Source organism: Typopeltis vanoorti, chromosome 6 (assembly GCF_054136105.1).
Source record: "Typopeltis vanoorti isolate ZY-2024b chromosome 6, IOZ_Tvanoo_1.0, whole genome shotgun sequence".
In the NCBI taxonomy this organism is placed as follows: domain Eukaryota; kingdom Metazoa; phylum Arthropoda; class Arachnida; order Uropygi; family Thelyphonidae; genus Typopeltis; species Typopeltis vanoorti.
In genome coordinates this window covers 84,630,323-84,651,104 of record NC_143554.1, presented here as the reverse complement: position 1 = coordinate 84,651,104, position 20,782 = coordinate 84,630,323, and the positions used below count along the sequence as shown (strand labels likewise).

The 20,782-nt window shown below is 34.4% G+C and overlaps 1 protein-coding gene across 2 annotated transcripts in view; it reads right to left on the bottom strand.

Moving 5' to 3' along the window:
- Positions 1-20,782, bottom strand: part of LOC150105647 (serine/threonine-protein kinase Nek10-like) — a 268,426-nt gene that overhangs the window by 84,276 nt on the left and 163,368 nt on the right. For both annotated transcript variants that reach the window (XM_090394286.1, XM_090394287.1), the window contains exons 20-22: positions 19,897-19,999; positions 6,609-6,681; positions 1,135-1,264 (exon numbers count right to left, since the gene is read on the bottom strand). In XM_090394286.1, coding sequence (XP_090250412.1) covers positions 1,135-1,264; positions 6,609-6,681; positions 19,897-19,999 — 306 coding nt within the window. The remainder of the gene's footprint in view (positions 1-1,134; positions 1,265-6,608; positions 6,682-19,896; positions 20,000-20,782) is intronic.

The window sequence follows — 20,782 nt, the reverse complement described above, 5'->3', positions numbered from 1 at the left end:
GAAAGATTAGCAAAACAAGTGTTCTCTGGCAGGTTGGCAGGAAAACAACTCAGAGGAAGACCAAGATATATACGTGGATCGATACGGTACAATGTGCTTTAGACAATAGAAATATAAGATCTGATAATAATAATACTGGAGTCTTGACAAGTAATAGACTGATTTGGAGGAAAATTGTAGATAGGAAGTTAGTAATGATGTGAATTTTTCATGTAGTACCATCATATCCTGTACACCCCTTGAGGGTACATGTCAGGAATTTGATGATGATTGTTTTTTCAGTACTGTGTTTTGCTGAGATAATTTTCATGATCCATAGAATTATTTTTTTTTGTCTTCCAGGTTCTGAGGTGGAAGGATTAATAAAAAGGAAAGGATAAGCAGTGTTTGTGGATGCTGTATGCCTTGGGGGAAAGATATGATATGAGCATGTCTCTCTTACTCTCTCACACACACACACACACACATAGAGAGAGAGAGAGAGAGGAGAGAGAAGGAACACAAGTCTCCTCACCACTCTCGCCCTGATAACATCTCTCCTCTTATTCCTGTATTCAGACTTTCTCTAGGTACAATCTGACAGTGTATTTGGTATAAGGATTATTCACCAGCTGGAAAATCTGATTTGCTAGCATCAAGCTTTACAAAGGCCAGCCTGTAGAAATACTTTTCTGCTGTACTTTTAGTGGTTAAGGTTCTGGATGCATGCAGTAGCATGTTTGGTTGGCATACCTTTGAAGAATGTCACATGCACTGCACATGGAAGAGAGGACAACAGAAATCAAAGATAGCAGAACCTACTTCTGTTCTCATTAAGCAAGATAATAGTGGTACCATTGTGAGATGATCATCATCTACTACTTAGTCTACTATTTGATATTAATGTTTAACACTGTTCTAATTAAATTAAGCAAATCATTAGTTAGCAAGTCAACCATAATATTCATTAAAAGCTCCACTTTTATGTATCATTATATGGTGGAATAATACTCCCCCCCCCATTTGTTTTAAGTCAAATTACTGAATCAGGTTCATTGAAGATGATTTTTTTTGCTTATGATTATTACAGAAAACACTATTATGATACAACTGAACTCAAGGTTAATAAAATGATAATTTATTCAATTTACTCACTTTTGTGACTAATGCCAACAAATTAGATGCACTGAAAGGAGGATGGAGACTGCAAATCTCATATAAAATACATCCTAGTGACCACACATCAGCTTTTTCACCATATGGTTCATGTTTCACTATCTCTGGACTTTAATGGAAGAGAAAAAGAAATAATCCTTATAAAGATATATACTGGTTTCCAAAATTAAAGATACAAAACTATTTGTGATTATTTTTTCCCTTATTAACCATATTATTCTAATACCAAAATTACTCTGGTATACATTAACTCATATTCCAAATGAATCTAACAATTATATAAAGATAGTTTCATATTTTCATCTTGTCAAGGGATTTGGGTGTTGTTAACCATCTAAACAGCCATATGAATAAAATATGTCAAAAATATATGCTTCATATCCATATTATTGACTTCATTGGGCACTTTGCATCCATGTCATGGACATATATACACATCCAGGCCATTGGGTGAAAGTAAAGCTTGCAAAAAAAAAAAAAGTTATTTTTTGTGGGAAAAAAACAAGATTGCATTTTGCTAGAGGTTATTCAAACTACAATGAAAAATAGTTTTGAAGTCATAATGTAGTGAAGTAGAAGATTTTGCAGATGACAACACACTGAATTCCTCCATTACATTCATCATACCTTGCACACTAATGCAAACGAATAAAACCTCCAGAAGGAATGCAGTGTATATTGGGTTGGTGGCCAACTGGAGTAGGCCACTGATAAATAGGAGAAAGAGAGTAAATGAATGAAAGAATAGAACCCTGTGGCCCTAGTTTTTTCTTGACACTTTATCATACACCTTTTCCAGATCTACAAAACTTAAGTACAAATCATAGTCCTGTGATCTGTCTTATAAATAAAAATCTGATCTTAATAACCTTTATTTGGCCTGAATCTAGCTTGTTCATCCCCAGAATTTTTATTAGCCTCTTCAAGTAAGACAAGTAAGATTTATGTTTGATAAGTCTTACAAAATGGGATAACTTGAGAAGAAAGCAGATAAATATTATGAAGGTAGCAAAATGTTCTAAAGGATATTGATAAAAAAGATGAGGATATAAAGATATTCTGTATATCGAAAGTAGTTATTTTGAAAAACTTTTAAATGAGATATGCAGTGAAAGAAAACGCTGCTAGAAAATATTGAGGAGTACAAAATATACTTGCAGTACAAAAACCATCAGAAACCTGATATGTGGTAAAAATTTGAAGAAAATTATTTCAATCAGAAATGTTTAAAATTTTTTTAGGCTACACTGCATAATTCAGAAGGTATAATCAAAGTGGAACTGTATAGTATCTTAAAAGAAGACAGTTTTAGGTAAGATACATGCAAGCATATTTGAAACATACCAAAACAAATTGTGGAAGAGGAACTTGGGAGATGAATAGTCTAGGTTCAAGCCAAATAGGGTTATCAAGATCAGATTTTTACTTAAAGAAAAATAATAGTTGAGAAATTATAGGAATATAAAAAGGAACTATATTTATGTTTTGTAGATATGGAAAAGGAATATGATGAGGTGCCAAGAGAAAAGTTGTTTTCAAAACCATGTCTTGAACAACTTTTATATGGTGTAAATGGAACATTATACAGAGTAAGAGTTAGCAGTCAGAAATTAAGAAGATACAGGAAGATGTTTTGATGTGAAGTCAGTTACAAGAAAAGGCATATGCCATTTCCACTATTATTCATCTCTATATGGATCACATTATGAAATCACAAGGTCTTTAAAAAAGAATATTGCTTTTCTTTAAAGTAAATATAATTTTTTTTACATGCTGTAAACAAAACAATTCAATTTATGTAACGGAAGAAAATATTAGCTTAAATTCATAATTCCTTTGGTTAAAGGAATGACCTGAAGTATAACTGTTTTCATGATTATCTTCTGTTACACCACCTCTTCGTGGCTTTGTTTTAATTTATATTTGTTTTTCCTTATTTAGATCTAATTTCTCTCAAGATCTAAACCTAAATTTTGCCTTCAGTACACAATATAGAAAGACTATCTATATATCTGGCCGATTTCTAGATTAACCACGTGTATCAATTACTCGGACAAAATCCTTTGTGATTACTGTCTGAGATTGTCTCCCGATCAGATATTGGCAAATTTATTTGTTACGCCAGCCAATATCTTTAGGTTAGAAGGAGTTCTTAACCAGGGAAACTCCCTCAGATAACATACAGAGGTGAAGAATTTAACACTTATTCTTAGCACTGAAATTTTGAATATCAACTATGTTTAATATCGTTTGCAATTGTGGCTTTTAAACATCTATTCTACTCCGCTTAGGTTACATTTTTATGAGTGGTAATTTGAATTCATTCTCAGGCTAATGTCAGGTACAAAACATAAAACACATTTATTGAGATCTTAAAGTTATACATTTACATTCATGCACTCAAATCAATTTTATGTCATTCTAAAGTAAAGAACTAGTTAAACCAACTAAAACACAAATGGATACAATCATAAGCTCCTTCTATAAGATTAAGCATTAAACTACACATTATACAAATCTTAAATTTCGTCCATTCTGTTCTCTTCTAAATTAGATTAGTTATTCACATAAAATACTTGTCACAAATCATCTAAAAACTTTCTCTAACAAAATGCTCAGTGAAGTTAAGCCACTGCTATCATCGATAATCACCTAAGAGTTCTATACTACATTGTCCTTGCTCACTAACTATATGACATTTCTTCACTCTAAGTGGGAAAGGAATAACAAAATTCTGTATGTTACCAACTCTTGGGAAGATTAACAGATCAGTCACTTAATTCACATTTTCGCCTTACACAGCCTGTTCCTTCTCCCTTGAATTGGGGTCAGAATATCTCCACTTGGCCTTTATCCACGTGGTTACTCATAGAGGTCATCCTACTTGGCTTTACTGAAATACTGAAAATCTGGTGATGTGCTACATCTGTCTGGTTCTGATGCCGCTTATTCTCATCATAGCTGCCGGTTCAGGAATTCCGTCCCAAGGAGATAGCTAGTCAGGGCGGTGGAACTGCGGGTGCCGACATCTAACATCTCAGGGCGATCTGGAATCCATCAGAAGGCGAGAGAGAGGCCCAACGTCTAACCACATAAAACACCAGGAAAGGATCAGGAGAACAAGACAAAAAGCCTCAAGAGAAGGGAGCAAACGCATTTTCTGCATCCTTGGCGCCCTCTTTACTGCCGCGTTTTTCTGCATGGCACTCATCTCCTTTGTCCACGAGATGATCCGGTACACCACATCACCTTGTGTAGCACCTTCAGGGAAAATGAACTAGCGCCGCTTTCCGTGTAAATGCTTATGCCTCAAGCCAAACGTTTGCCTGCAAACTTTGGACTTTTGTTTACATCTTGATAAACATTTTATTTCACACAGAATACCCTTTTATAGTTACATTTTACAAACTGGAAATCTTTACTTAGATTTGAATAAACAAGTTTTCTTATATAATACTACATTTAAAGCTATTTATACCCCTATTTACAATCCTTTTGATAGTTTAAGTACAAGTTTCTCCTTGCTGATATGTTAGACTTGTTAAATCTTGAATGAATTCATTTTTTTATAAATTCTCCCATTCAAGATCTAACACTTCCAAGCAAACAAAACTGTCATGATTTTATTAGCCTCTTCAAGTAACACAGGTAAGATTTATGTTTGATAAATCTTACAAAATGGGATAACTTGAGAAGAAAGCATATAAATATTATGAAGGTAGCAAAATGTTCTAAAAGAATATTGATAAAAAAAGATGAGGATATAAAGATATTCTGTATATCTAAAGTAGTTATTTTGAAAAACTTTTAAATGAGATATGCAGTGAAAGAAAATGCTCCTCATTCTTTGCAGCAAGTGCATTCTTGTTATGCACTTGCTGCAAAGAATGAGGAACACTGATCTGTATATCATTTACAACTCGAAAAAAAAATTCAGTTGAGTGTCAACTTTCCTGTCCTATCTGAAAAAACAATTTTTTTTCTTGGATTTTTTATGTCCAGCAGGGAAGATGAGTGAGTGTACACCTCATTCTTTGCAGCAAGTGCATTCTTGTTATGCACTTGCTGCAAAGAATGAGGAACACTGATCTGTATATCATTTACAACTCGAAAAAAAAATTCAGTTGAGTGTCAACTTTCCTGTCCTATCTGAAAAAACAATTTTTTTCTTGGATTTTTTATGTCCAGCAGGGAAGATGAGTGAGTGTACACTTCAGAAAAATATCAATATAATTCAAGATATCAGGAAATGGGCAAATCTGATCTTACCCTTCAAGCTATTTCTTCCAGATACAGGGTCCATTTTGCAAAGCATTTTCTAGTAGAAAGATTATATAAAGAAAGACGTGAAGCTATTATGCATGATACTTAAAGTATAACTGCCGCAGTTATTGAACTTTCGAGTGTTTGGAAGTAATCTCAATAAATATGCCTCACAATTATAATATGAACATACATATAATTCCTTATATTATTATTCTTTTGTAAACAAAAGAATTTTGTTTGCAAAACTAATAAAGAGCTTGACAGGGCAGTTATCTTTCATAAAAAATCAAAACACTTCATCAAAACTGATTTCAACAATCAATTTTTGATGAACATGATATGTTAGTGAGCTTTGATGTAGTTAATTTGTTTATCAATGTCTTGACTGATGAACTATTCTTTTACTGTGAGGTAAATTCTTTATAAAAAATTATGGTCCTCCTTGAAACATCTTTATGTTTTAAGTACAATGATTCCTAACACTCATACCATGGGATATTCTTTTTTTCTAGTATTAGCAAACATTTGCATGGAGACATTTAAAAAGAAAGCCTTAGAAAAAATACCAAGATATAGAAGCAACATGATGCTTTCTTAATTTTGAGTCAATGATAACAATCAGTTTTCAATTTCCTAGACCAACACAAGATTTATCTGTTAACAAGAGTCTAATGGTATGCTTTTTTTTTTTCTTGGATTTAAAACTAACTAAAGCCCATTATCTCAACAATAGAAGGAAGAACTTGCAGTTTTATTAATGACAGGAACCAAAGAATTCTACCAAGATCTACCAACAAACAAAATGGCTGTAATAACATACCACCTCTAGACTCCTTGCCAACCAACAGACTCAACCCTCCACTGATGAGGAGGATTGAGTCTATTATTATTATTGTGAAAATGAATGTATTTAATTAGTTGTCATATCCTTGTAGGATTAAATTTGCTCTGTTCGATATGATAACATGACATTAAAATTGATCTTAAAATTAAATTTAACAAAAAAATTAAATGATAAAATATTAAAAAAATGTTGATAAAAATTACAGTTACTAAAATCACATTCCTAGTCATAGAACATCATACTGATACAACATTCGAAACATTATTAGCATGTTCACTAATATGGAATGCTGTAAGGTTACTAGTCATTAATATTAAAATAGAGCTAATAATTATGAGCTTACCAGCAATAAGAAATTGTTCCTACAACCGAAGTCAAGGTTTCGTTATATTTTCTCTTAGCAAGCCCAAAATCCGCTAAAATATTTAAATTAAACTATTAGAAACCTAAACTTTTAAACAATACTTTCAGCTCAAGAATAGATATTAAAACAGATTAATTATGGTCACTTTTCCAATATTTTCTTAATATTATTATGTATCTAGAAGTTTAGAAAAATATCTACATTCTTATTTCTGAGCAATATAATTTTAAATTAAAAATTCATAATTCATATATTAAATTTAAAAATGAGTAATGTAATGTAATGAAAAATGACTAAAAAGCAACTTCATTTTGACATCAGAAAACAAAAGAATAATAAATATTCAATATTATTTGATAGTCAAGTGACATACAAATGTTTACTACTGGAAAGTTTTCAAAAGTGACAAAGAGCTTATGGAAGGTCCTCTATTTAGGGTCCTAAATAGAGTTCATGATTTTTTAAGCAGTGCAATTCTTATATGGAAGGTTATATTCTCTTCCCACCAGTTGGAGAGACCATATGGTTTTGATTTGGAAAATGAATAGACATGCAGGAATATCAAAGAGATGGGAACGTATGTGGAATTATAAGGCAGGTGATTATAATAGTTTAAGATGTCAACTCGGGGAAGTTTCATGGAGGGAGAAATTGGAAGGCTGGGATATCATTAGTGCGTGGGAAATTATGAAAGAATATTTGTTAGCAGCAATGGCAAGTTGTATACCACGAGTGAACAAGAGGACAAAATTTGGAGTAAAGTGGATGACAAACAATATTAAACAGGAATTGCATGTGAAAAAAGAGGCTATGGAAGAGATATAAGGAGACAGGTGAAGAGAAGATGCATGAAGAGTATAAGACACAGGCCAGAAGAGTGACTAGTATGGTAAGGAAGACAAAACTGGAATATGAGAGGAGATTGGCCCTAAGATCCAAAGAAAATCCTAGGGAATTTTTTAGATATGTGGCCAGTAGGAGGAGAAATGACTGTGGAAGAATGATATCGTAGGATAAAAATGGGAATAGAGTGACTGATGCAGAGGACATAGTGGAATTATTCAATGAACACTTTATTGGAGTATTTCATCCTGGAGGAGTCAGTATTAATGCTAGAGGGATTGGGCAGGTTCGAGGTTTAGAGGTACAGGAGGAGAGTGTGTTTCAAATACTGAGTACTCTGGATGTCAGAAAAGCTGTGGGACTGGATGGTAATTTCACCACGGGTTTTGTGAGAATGTGCTAGGGAACTGACAGTGCCTTTGACCTGGCTTTTCAATGAAAGTCAAGTCTGGCTGAAGGAAAGGTGCCCACGGAATGGAAGGAAGGTAAGATGGTGCCATTGCATAAGGGTGGTAGCAGACTGGAAGTGTCTAATTATAGGCCAGTTTGTGTGTCATCAGTGGTTAGTAAGATCTTGGAGAAAGTAATGAAGGTCCGTAATCAGCATTGGGCAGATGAGGGTAATGTTATCTGTGAGAGTCAACATGGATTTGTGAAGGGGTGCTCTTGTTTTAGCAATATGCTAGCCTTTTATGATAAGTTACAAGAGCCTTAGATGAGGTAAAGGCATATACTGCCATTTTCTTAGACTTAGCAAAGGCATTTGACAGGGTGCCACATGATAAGCTGATATTTAAGTTGCAGCACATGGGTCTGGATGTCAGATTGGTCAACTGGATTCAGTATTGGCTGTCCGATAGGTAGAGAGTTGTGTATGGTGGGGCACTTTCAAGGAAGCAGAGGGTTACAAGTGGGGTCCCACAGGGTTCAGTACTGGGACCTATATTGTTTAACCTTTATATCAATGACATTGTCAGTAGATTGCAAGGGGATATTCAGTTGTTTGCAAATGATGCGAAGCTGGTAAGGATTATTAGTAATAGTGCAGATGCAGCAGCCCTGCAAGAGGATTTGAATAAGCTAGATAGATGGGCAAATGAATGGGGGAGGTCAGTTTAATGCAGCAAAATGTAAGGTCTTGAGTTAATTAAGAGGGAGATGTTAAATCCCATTTTATGATGAGACCTCAAAAAAGGTTGAAACCAGTCTGGGTAGTGACCTATTTCTCATAATGTAAAACAATATATTTACATCTCTTAGGAGCTGGGTTTTACATTATGAAAGAATATTAAAGTTAGTGAGGGGGCTTGCTCCATCTTTGCATGGAGTTGCCCTGGTGTTGTACTATCCAAGTGATCATTTACACTTGGTTCTGCCGATAGTTTTTTCGGCATTGAAACTCTACGGATGTCGATGGATTTCAACCCGAGTTTCGTACCTGGCTATAAAATAAAACGGGATTTAACATCTCCCTCTTAATTAACAATTTCGCCGGTAAAATAGCCTTTCGGCTTATTATCTTTGTAAGGTCTTGAGGTTTGGGAAACATCGATGGGACACTGCTGCATACTCTATGGGAGGAGTTATACTGGAGGAAGTAGGGGAGACAAGAGATCTGGGGTTGATGATTGATAGAAACCTGAAGTTTAGGGGACATATTGCAAAGGTGGTGAAGGTAACACAGAGGATTGCTGCAATTATGAGAAGGACACTGACCTGCAGAGATAAGAGGGTTGTCATTCCGTTGTATAAGTCTCTGATCAGACCACACTTGGACTATTGTTCTCAGATTTAGTCCCCAGGATTTGAAGGGGATAAATTAACTGTGGAAAGGATACAAAGATGGTTTCAGGACTGTACAAGGATAGTTATGAGGATCGGCTGAGGGAATGTGGACTGCAGAGTTTGGTGGATAGAAGAAGAAGAGGTGATATGATTGATGCTTTTAAATTGTTGAGAGGTCGTTACAGGGTTGACACTGGGGAGTTCTTTCGCTTGGTTGAACAGTGGGAAGGAGTGATGACAAGAGGCTATCCCTGGAAGTTACGAAAGGAAACTGTGAGCAAGAGGGTGAGGAGTGGTTTCTTTGCATGGAGGGTGGTTGAACCATGGAATGCATTGCCTGATGGAGTGGTGAGAGCAAGAACGGTCAATGAGTTTAAGGAGTGGTATGAGAGACTTTGTGTTTTTTTAGGGGGGACCTCACCCTGATGAGTCTTGATAGACTGTTTCTTAGAAAGGACCTCCCACGATGAGGCTTTTGACTCCATGGAGGCCTGAATAATAATAATAATAATAATTAAGTGCTTAGTCTTTTTCAAAACACTAAGTTTCAAAGATAAGGAATATTATGCTGTTTGACTATAAATCAATACTGAATATTATTATCTTTTTGTTAATAAACAACCAGGAAATGAAAATGATTACACACACACACACACACACACACACACACACACACACACACACACACACACACACACACACACACACACACACACAAAAGGGTAAGATGCTCATATTAAATACGGATGATGCTTCAGGAGCATGTTAAATAGCGGCCATTACAGTAATTTACCATTACATGGTAAATGGTGGCTAAAAAATATAAAATCTAGCAACTTATGATGACATTATTGACTTATAAGACTTTAAACTTTCAGGATGATTCTCCAACTGGACATGAATTCAGAAAAATCATTTAAAAATTTCCAGGTCCATCTCAGAAAGATGGCTAATACAAAGGGAAAACTACTCATGGAGAAATGTTTCATCATGTTTTGTATATGTTAGATAATTTGTATCAGAACAGCAATGAAGATTTCAACAATGTAAATAAAAAAACAATACTTACTTGTGTGAAATTATTTCTCAATAAGGCAGCATATACTGCCTTGCACAGCATACATTTCTGATGTGTATGAAGAACTGCAATATGATTATTGGGAGGGATCAACAGAAATGGTATGATCTTGAAATGAGTAAATGCAATGTATCATTGCTTATCTGCACATTTCAATTTTTTTTTTCAATCTATGTATAAATAGATCAGATGAAATCTGATTTATTTGTGATGAAGTCAGAGCTTCCATATAGAGATGGCTTGGGCATGTGAAGAGAATGGATGAGACCAGAATGACTAAACATGCATTCAAAATTAGGACTGATAGAAAGCAATATAGAGGAAGGCTCAAAAGAGTGAAAGAGATCTCAGATCACCCACCCTTTACTCTTAGTAATACACCACAAATCACTAGACAAGATCAGATCTCTTTGCTTAGACTAACATTTACCTCCAGTTTCTCCTGGCATAAACACATGAATAGCTTCCCCAGCATCCAAAAAAGTACAAATTCTCTTTTGTTCAAAATGCTATTTTTACAGCCAACTAACTCTTAACTACATACAAATCCCAAATCCACATATCCTTAGAACACTGTTTACATGTCTGGGATAGTGCACCTGAAACTTCCCTAAAAATTCTTGATACTGTCAGAGGAGAGCAATTCAGATCATAGAAGATCCCTTTCTTACAGATTCACTTCAATCTCTATCTCACAGATGCAATGTTTCGCAGCACTGTTCTTCTATTCTACTAGTACCTCTATGGTCCACTGCTCCACTGAACTGGCAGTCATCATTTCTCCAATTTCTGTTGCACCCAACTCTTCAATCTTTTCACAAAAAAACACCAATAAGCTTTATCTCAGTCCTCAACTGCATCCCACTCACAGTACTGATGTGCGTATAGGTCTTTTGACCTCTCATGTATGGGATCAACATAAAAAATAAAATAAAGTTGCTCACATACTAGACAGGAATAAAACCAAAGATTTTCATACTGAAAGGAATGTGTCATGTTGTTCTACTCTCTTAGATGTAAGAGAGTAAGTTTATTATGAGAAACTCTGAGAAATCTGGATTTTACCAAGTAGGAAATTATGAGAATATTTACTAAAACTGAAGATTGCTACACTTAGAGGCTGTATTTAGAGAGACCAGCAATTAAATGGAGGGTGAGCATTATTTGAAGCCTGCAGTAAAACAGGCATACCTTACTCTATCTTAATAAGTGCTACATAGACATAAGAAGTTGAAGAGACTTGCAAGAGAATTTCAACATTCCTCCAGAGTTACTGAAGTATCCAAAGACTGTTCCTAGATAGCCACCTTTCATAGCTATGTTATTAGACACAAGTATTCCACAATAATAATGAATAATTTTTTTTATTATTATTGCAAATTTTGTAACCACCTATATGGTGGCATTCTGGTATGTGGCTCAGCTCTGTAAATATTATTAATGTTCTTTGTTCTAGTTTCACCTTGTGATTATGCTAATGCACTGATGGCCTATTAATTTCTGGCCAATAATAATAAAAAAATTATTATTTTTTCTTCTTTTGAATATGTATGTCTAATAATCTTACTATGTTACAAGTGCCATTAGAAAATCCTTTTAGAGCTATATTTGCTATCGGCAGCAATACTTCCAAACATCTGATAAAAATCTAAAGTGGTGACCTTTCAGAAATTATGAAACTTGAAAAACTATGGAAGATTATAAATTCCTGTCATATACTTCTCATAAGTTCCTACAGGGAATATCTCCTCTCATTGAATAAGACCCCCCCCCCCTTGATTACACTTCTACTTGGAACAGGCTGGATGTTATTGTTTGGAATCACAGCCAGTATATTATGTTCGTTAGCTGCATATCTTCGGAGCTGTTGCCAGTTCTGTGTGATGAAAAAAATCCTGCAACTTCCCTATATGAGAACATACTAGATTTAGACCAGGAAGGAGCTACTGTAACCCCACCCACCCACACACCACCCATATTAAATCTGGCTTCAAGGATCATTAAAGTAAGGAATGGCTTTTACAGAGCTAACTGATGATACAGTCTAGCTGTGCAATTCAAGAAAATGAAGTTAATGAAGTTTTAAAATATCAACTTTGGACTTAATAGATCAAAACATTATAAATAAAAATCTCATTGTGCATACCAGGAACAAGACATCAATTGTAATACCCTCGCTAGTACTAAATCTCTTTATGTTTTCATGAGTGATATCTATAACCCTAGAAACTAGGTGCCTGAATCTATCTGTATAGCAGATATCGCATCACTGTTAGGCATACAGGTGGGCTTTCCATTCATTGAAGAAACACATATAACATAATCAAATTTGAGATATGTATCCTCAAGGGTACACATGAAACTATGATAGCACTACATGATAGGGTTTACATTATTATTAACCTATCAGAAAGTTTCCTCCAAATTAATCGTCTATTTGTCAGATCTCATATTTCAGTCTTATAGGTTACTTCTAATTGCATCAATCCATCTAGATCTCATTCTTTCTCAGGATATTTTTCCTGCATCTTGGCATCTAACACCTATGATGATAATCTTTCTATTCCTGTTCTGTTTAAATGATAACACCACCACAGATGAGCTATGCTTACACATTCTTCAATGCTAATATCAAGCCACTTCCTAATATCTTCATAATAAATTCAGTTTAATCTTTTATCCAAGTGTGAGTAAACAAAGTTTGTGCCTGAAAATATCTTCAAGACTGAGGAAAGGTAGTGCAACACCAGGCAACTTGGAGCAAAGGTGGACCAAGCTATCATCACTCCACCAAGCTATCATCTCCCATAATGCAAAACACATCTCCTTGCAGATATGTATAATGTTATGCATTAAGGGAAGGGCCACTACCCAGACCGGTTTCAACCTTTATTGAGGTCTCGCCAGTGGGAGCCAGGCCCAGAGGTGGAGATACCAAGGCAGAAGCAATGGAGAGGTCATCTTTACCTATAGGAGTTGCCAAAAGGTGTGCCACCTTATTATTAAATTACTCTGGATTTAGAGAAAGATGTTGAAAGTTTATTTTGCAAAGATGACCTCTCCATTGCTTCTGCCTTGGTATCTCCACCTCTGGGCCTGGCTCCCACTGACGAGACCTCAATAAAGGTCAAAACCGGTCTGGGTAGTAGCCCTTCCCTTGATGCATAACATTATACATATCCACAAGGAGATGTGTTTTGCATTATGGGAGATACTGAGATAGGAGTGATAGCATGGTCCACCTTTGCTCCAAGTTGCTCGGTGTTTCATTACCTTTCCTCAGTCCTGAAGATATTTTCAAGTGCAAATTTTGTTTGCTCACACTTGAATAAAGGATTAAACTGTATTTATTATAGTCTAACCAAGTGCAAAATAAACTTTTAATATCTTCATTTTTAATGTGGTTCTGCTATCAATGTCATCTGTTCACTTCCTTGATTTTAATCAGAACTCTTATATATCTGTGGTCTCTAGTCTTTGATCAACTGTTTAACTTCTAACCCAGCACTCAGATCCATATGAAGTTTTTTTTTTTTATTATTGTTATTATTACGGGCGACTCCCGGGAGTCCTTAGACTTATCGAGGGAGGCCCTAAACATCATGTCCACACAATTATACGACATTCTCACAGTATCTATCATACCTTGCCTTGAACTCACTCACCGTCATAGCACCCATAACAGACTCTGGCAGCTTATTCCACTCATTTACCACTCTAAAAGTAAAGAACCCAGCTCTAACACCCTTGCTAACCACACTCTTGCCCAGCTTCCATAGGTGTCCCCTAGTTCTCCCACCACCAGTCCTGATCTCAAAAATATCCTCTGAATTAATTATATAGAAACTCTTTAGCAATTTGAACGTCTCAATCATATCTCCCCTTTTCTGCCTATCAACTAATTTCTGCAACCCACAAATCTTCAACCTGTTCTCATAAGGTTCATTCCATAGACCTGCTATCATCTTGGTCACTCGCCTCTGGATCCTCTCCACCTCCTCCCCATCAAGAAGAAACCTAGGTGACCAAATCTGGGCACAGTAGTCGAGACGAGGTCTTATCAAGGCTTGGTACAGAAGTTAACGATGATTTCAACACAGTTTTATATACAGTTAGTTAGTTTAGTGTTTTTGACTAAGTTCTCTCTGATTTTGCATAAATTTATACATTTGCTTTCCCATCAAACCAACTTTGCTTATTCTGTTGTTTATTTCCATATTTAATCTATCATCATTCCTAAAAATGCCTAAATGGCTACAGTATAAATTAAAGATGCCAAGAAATTATATTCTTCGTTTAATCCATGTGCAAGCAAAAAAGTTTGCACTTGAAGTAATTTCAGGACTGGGCAACTCGTATAAAGAAGCTAATGACTTCACATCACTTGCCTTAGTATCCCATAATGCAAAGCACATATCTTTACAGACATGTATAATGCTATGCATTATGGGAAGGATCACTACCCAGACTGGTTTCAACCTTTATTGAGGTCTCATCAGTGGGAGCCAGACTCAGAAGTGATACCAAGGTTGAAGTAATGCAGAAGTCAAGTAGCCAAACAGTGTCACACTTTATTATTAAAATACTTTGGATTAGAGATACTTGTATATGAAAATATGACTTTCAAACAACCTCAAAAATAAGCTAGGTTCAGGAAAAATAAGGGTTTGTCATCAAGATTAGCTTTTTATTTTTGATAAATAGCTGAGAAATCATGAGAATATCTGAATAAAAGCTTTGTAATTTGCATGATAAAATGGTATGAGAAAATCTGTTTAAAATCTACATTTATATGTTCATAAATGATATATCATACAGAGCAGTATATAGTTTATACTTGTTAAGTCTCAGAATTGGAGGATGTATAGGAAGATGATTTCAAGTAAAATCAAATCATCTTCTGTAAGACATGGGTACACACTATCTTCATGCTTAATCATCATCTATGTAGATCACATTATGAAGTGCCATTAATCTGATATTGAAATCGGACTATTTAACTCTATTTATATGGATAATGTAAACAATCTTGTACAAGTTTCTAGAACTCAAACTAAACTGAATGAATGCTATAACAAAATCATGAACAAAAAAAGATAAAACTATGAAAATGGACAGAAGATGGAAAACATCAATTGCACGGAGTAAAGCAAGTATAATATTTCACTATTTCTGGCTTCATTTTTATTGTAGATAGCAAATTAAATATGGAAAAATAGACAACAGAATAAACAAATCTGGTGGGGCAGAGAGTCAAACCAAATAAATTTATAAGGAATTATCAGAGAAACTGGCCAAAATCTATCAAGATCTTTTATGTGGTGGATTCATGCAGTTAGTAGTTTAGAAGACCAAAATGCAAAATATGACAACACTGGAGTCCTCACAAATGACAGATTAGAATGATTTAGAAGAAAATTATTGATAGGAGGCTAGTAATAATGTGGTAGTATTCTAAGAGAATCCTGTAAATTGCTTGAAAGCAGGAACTGATGATGACTGAAATCTTTCTTGATATTCTTTTCATTTTATCTTATGCATCTTCACACATAAATTAACAAGACTACACTACTTATTTGCAGGAATTCTTTTCTCAGTATAAAGTTTAAATTAATTTTCACAATAAATGTGGTCTTGTGTCACATGAAATTCTCCCAATAATTTATGAATTTCCATTCTTTTGGTACTAACTTTTAAATGAAGAGATTCCTTCAAATAAATCAATTTAAATAAACAACCAACATGAGGTTTACAGACTAGACTTTAAAGTCTTTCTCTTATTATCATTGCATTACTTATACTCTACAAAGTTTCACAAAAACAGCACTTCTGTTCTGTATACAACTGAGACTGTTCCATTCTTTTCTGGATCACTATATATATATATATGTTAAAAAATACCAAGCAATTTAAACCTGGTTTTACTCCATTTCCCAAGTAAGAAAACAGACAAACAAGTCAAGTTTGTGCCTGCAAGTGATGCAAGTCTAGCTGATCCTACAGGTAGTGCAAGACCAAGGCAACTCGTGGTAAAGGTGGCATAAGCTCTGATCGCTAATCTTAATATTTACCCTTAATGCCAAAACACATCTCCAAGAAGGGGGATGCATGATGTTTTGTATTAAAGGCAAGGGGCCACTACCCAGACCGTTCTGTTAGTTTCGACCTTTATTGAGGTCTCATCAGTGGGAGCCAGGCTAGAAATACCAAGATTTTAGTAATACAGAGCTTATAAGTATTTTACCAGAACAAGTTACCATAAGGTGTTTTAACCTTATTAAATAAAAATCTCTGGAGGAGATATAAATGTAGAAAGTATTTTACCTTGGGTTAAAAAATACCAAGCAATTTAAACCTGGTTTTACTCCAGAGCTTATGCCACCTTTACCACGAGTTGCCTTAGTCTTGCACTACCTGTAGGATCAGCTAGAGTTGCATCACTTGCAGGTGCAAACTTGACTTGTTTGTCTGTTTGCTTACTTGGGAAATGGAGTAAAACCAGGTTTAAATTGCTTGGTATTTTTTAACATTTATTATACCCAAGGTAAAATACTTTCTACATATATATTACTGGATTTCTGGATTATATCCACAAAATTCATTTTTTGTTCTAAATGAATTTTGAACAGCATAGCAGACTGATCGCTTATAACTAATTATACACAACTGTTTTCTCTAACTTTCTTAAGTGAGTCTCCCCTCCTCTTTCGTATATATACCTTTGTGCAAAAAAACACAGCTTTCATCTATCTCTTTACTGATGAAAGTTCCCTTTTCTCTCTCTCTGCACATGTTTCCATACAAAATAATTGCATAAGATAGACTTAATTGACGTACCAATCATGGAACTCTGCAGTCTTGCACATGTATTAAACTTCGTTAAGTTTTTTTTAAAGCATTTCCATGGTGGATTAGTTCTAGTGAAATTATGCTTAGTTCTGAAAGGTGTGAAACAGCAAAAGTAAACTTAGAGACCCTCTCACAAATAAGAAAAATTTGTTGATATGTATGTATATATATATATATATATATATATATACACACACATTATCTCTAACCAGCCTCTCCAGCAACTTCATTACACTCACCTGGCATACAAACTGGCCTACAGTTTATCACATCCAATCAGGATCTCCCCAGCATTATGTAGTATCTTATTTCCCCCCTCTCTCTCTCTCTCTCCTTCAGAAATTCTTCCTAGTGCAAGAAGCTCATTAAATAACTTGGAATTAAGAACACTGCTAGTGATTTCATAAACTTCCTTAATATGAACAGTAATGCTCCATCCAATCCTCAAACTATCATAATTTTTGTAATATATCAGTGTTGTTGTTGAGCTAAGTAAGATTGTTTATTAGGCTGCAGAACACTGATATATTACAAAAATTAGGATGTCGAGTCACATTTTATAGTACTTCTGTTAGTTTGGTTCTAATAGAACCTATAATGGAGATTAGTTAGTAGCTGAGAGGTTCTGGATACTACAGAATAAATGAAGTGAGAGAGCATGAGAGTAATCTGATGGTAAGGATTTGCCATCCTTATATAGAAACTTACTAGTATAGAAACAAACTATTCCTTCTTAGGAAATAGTTTGTTTCTATACTAGTTTCCAAACAGATGATGTCCTTCTGGAGAAAAATCAAAGGGGGGGGGTCAAATGTTATGAATATGGAATAGTAGGAGGACATTTGCCAAGATTATCATTTCATGACCAGAGGAAAAGGAAGAAGTTATAAAATTCTGTTTTCAGTGCAACAGAACCATCCACTTTTCAAAAGAAATCTAAGGAGTGCTGGTCAAACATGCCCTTCTACATCTGAAATAGGTTTCGAAATACAACAGAAAGCACAGACTGCCATTTTTTTTTTTAAAACAATTGAAGTCACTCATGACAAGGTGAAAATCTGTAACATGCTGCTGTGTATGGACAAGTTAGGCAAGATACAAGCATTCTATTTATGATTAGTTTAAAATCATTTTCAGATATGTTGATTATTTGATTGCAATTATTTCGGAGTTTTAAGCATAGGCAGAAAAGGAAGGGAGAGATTTTATTGAGACAACTGTGACATGTTTGCTTCTCTTGAACAGCTTTGGTATGCAATTTGGAGGTCAAAATATAATTTCAAACGTGGAATTGAAAATAAATGTTTATAAATAATAATACAACTAAAGAAATGAGGAATAATGAAGCATGTGGAAATAAAAGCAGTGACTCAGAAAAGGTGTGCGAGATTATTTATCTATCCACTCAAAAATTTTTGGATAACTCCAATATAAATAATAATTATGAAGGTGTTAAAAAAAGTTTGCTTCTCTGTTTAGGTAAATTGCTATTTTTCAATAGATTCTGGTGTCATAATATCCAAAAGCTGAAATCAGTCATGTTGGTTAGTGTAAAAAACACAAAGAGATAATAATTACTAACTAAATTTATTTAGATAATAAATTAATTTACCAATATTTTACATTGGCCACCAAGACATGGGTAAAAAGAAATGCACTAAGCAAGTGCATGCAGGCAACACCAGCAGGAAGGCAAACACAAACTGAGTGAGACTATAGGATCCTCTCACTAAGTCTGCCTTCCAGTTGGTGTGCCTGCATGCACATGCTTAGTGCATTTCTTTGTATCCACGATAATGTCTTGGTGGCCAAGGTGAAATATTGATATAATAATTTATCTATTTAGCTCATAATTATTATCTCTATACATGCTTTTTCTCCACTAAACATCAACACAAGTGATAATCAATGTCCGAGCATCCATACCAGACTGAAAACCTGAAGTCATTAACAAATTAAAAAAAAGGGGGGGGAGGGAGATGACTGAAATTGAATGTCATTAAATCATCAAACTGCCATTAAACAAAACATCATTAAAGAAGGTATCTTATATAAATTTTTTCTGAAGTTCTATGTGGATTAAAATAATAAATACATAAATAAACCCTTTGAACTTAATTCTATATCTTATGTTGTACCTCTCTTTTAGTTACACTTTTCACACACACACCTATTAGGTGAATTATCATGTAAATACAGTTGTCTCTTATTATAGCAAACTTTTAGCACCAACAGGAATAGTTTGCAATATTGAATTTCCTTTAATACAGCATTTTACCTATGGAATTGGTTGGATCTTATCCAGTAATGCACTCAGGATTTAATCTGGGGGGTGGGAGTTGAATAGATGGTTTGAGAATAACAAACTACGCATCTTATATGACCTAATGACTGAGCATCTGCAATGATCGCTAATTCATAATTAGTATAGAAATAGAAGACACGACACAACATAAATTTAAAAAATAATAATTTTAATTAGGAAAAAATGTTTGGAAAATTTTCTAGTTTTTTTTTACTTGGGGGGGAAATCCCCTTTGCCCCCCCCCCCAAATCTCTGGGTGCACCACTGGTCTTATCAGTAGTTTGTTATAATGAATAAGTTTGTTATGACAGTATTTGCTATAATGAGAGTTGACTGCAACACAAATTTTCCAATGATTTTAATGTTCTTAGTCACCTTACAAATAATAAGGAAGTGAAACAACTTACTAATAGTAACCTTGTCTCTTTCTCCAATTAATATATTGTGTGGAGTTAGATCTCTATGAATTATCTGTTTTACTTTGTGTAAATAATGGAGACCTTGTATCAACTATTACAACAAGAGAAATGGAAAAAACTATTAAAATTATACTTAGGAATAACTTTTTCTTATTGTTAAGAAGAAATATTTAGAACATATACAATCAGCTTTAAGTTTAACAAAATGCATTAATACACAGTTTACAACATCATCTGTAATCTACACAGATATTGAATAGGGTTATCATATTTTAGGAAAGATAATTCAGGACACTTCAAGAAAATGTATTTCAATGTTAAGAAAGCCAATGACTTATACGCCCATGCATGACAGAGGGTGTATATGATATGTTACTGCACAATTTTCAGTGCAGTAACATATCACCTTTTTATCAAGAGAGTATTTGACATTTTTCAAAAGATAATCACACAATATGTCTGAAGTTTCTCCTGGTACATCTTCAAAATGTAGGAGTTTTATCTGAATCCATGATCTAAAGTAAAGTACTGAAACACTATAGGGACTAGTTTTATGTCTTTATGATTTGAACTATCAATTGTTACAGTAATGTAACTAACAGGTTTTAAGCATCCAACATTTCATTGAAAATTAATAGCGATATCACATTTATAATTATCGCTTCAGTTTTTGTGTGAGAAGCTAAAAAGATTGGTTCGAATAACTTTTTAATTAACTTACGTGTATGGCTGATATCTTGAAACAGATTTCAGAATGATAAGTGAATACAGCTTCTTTAGCAGTACATTTAAGGTCATCAACAGCATCTGTTGATTTCAAATAAGCAGAAATATTAAAAGATGAAACACTACTTACTGCACTCGTGTTTAGCAC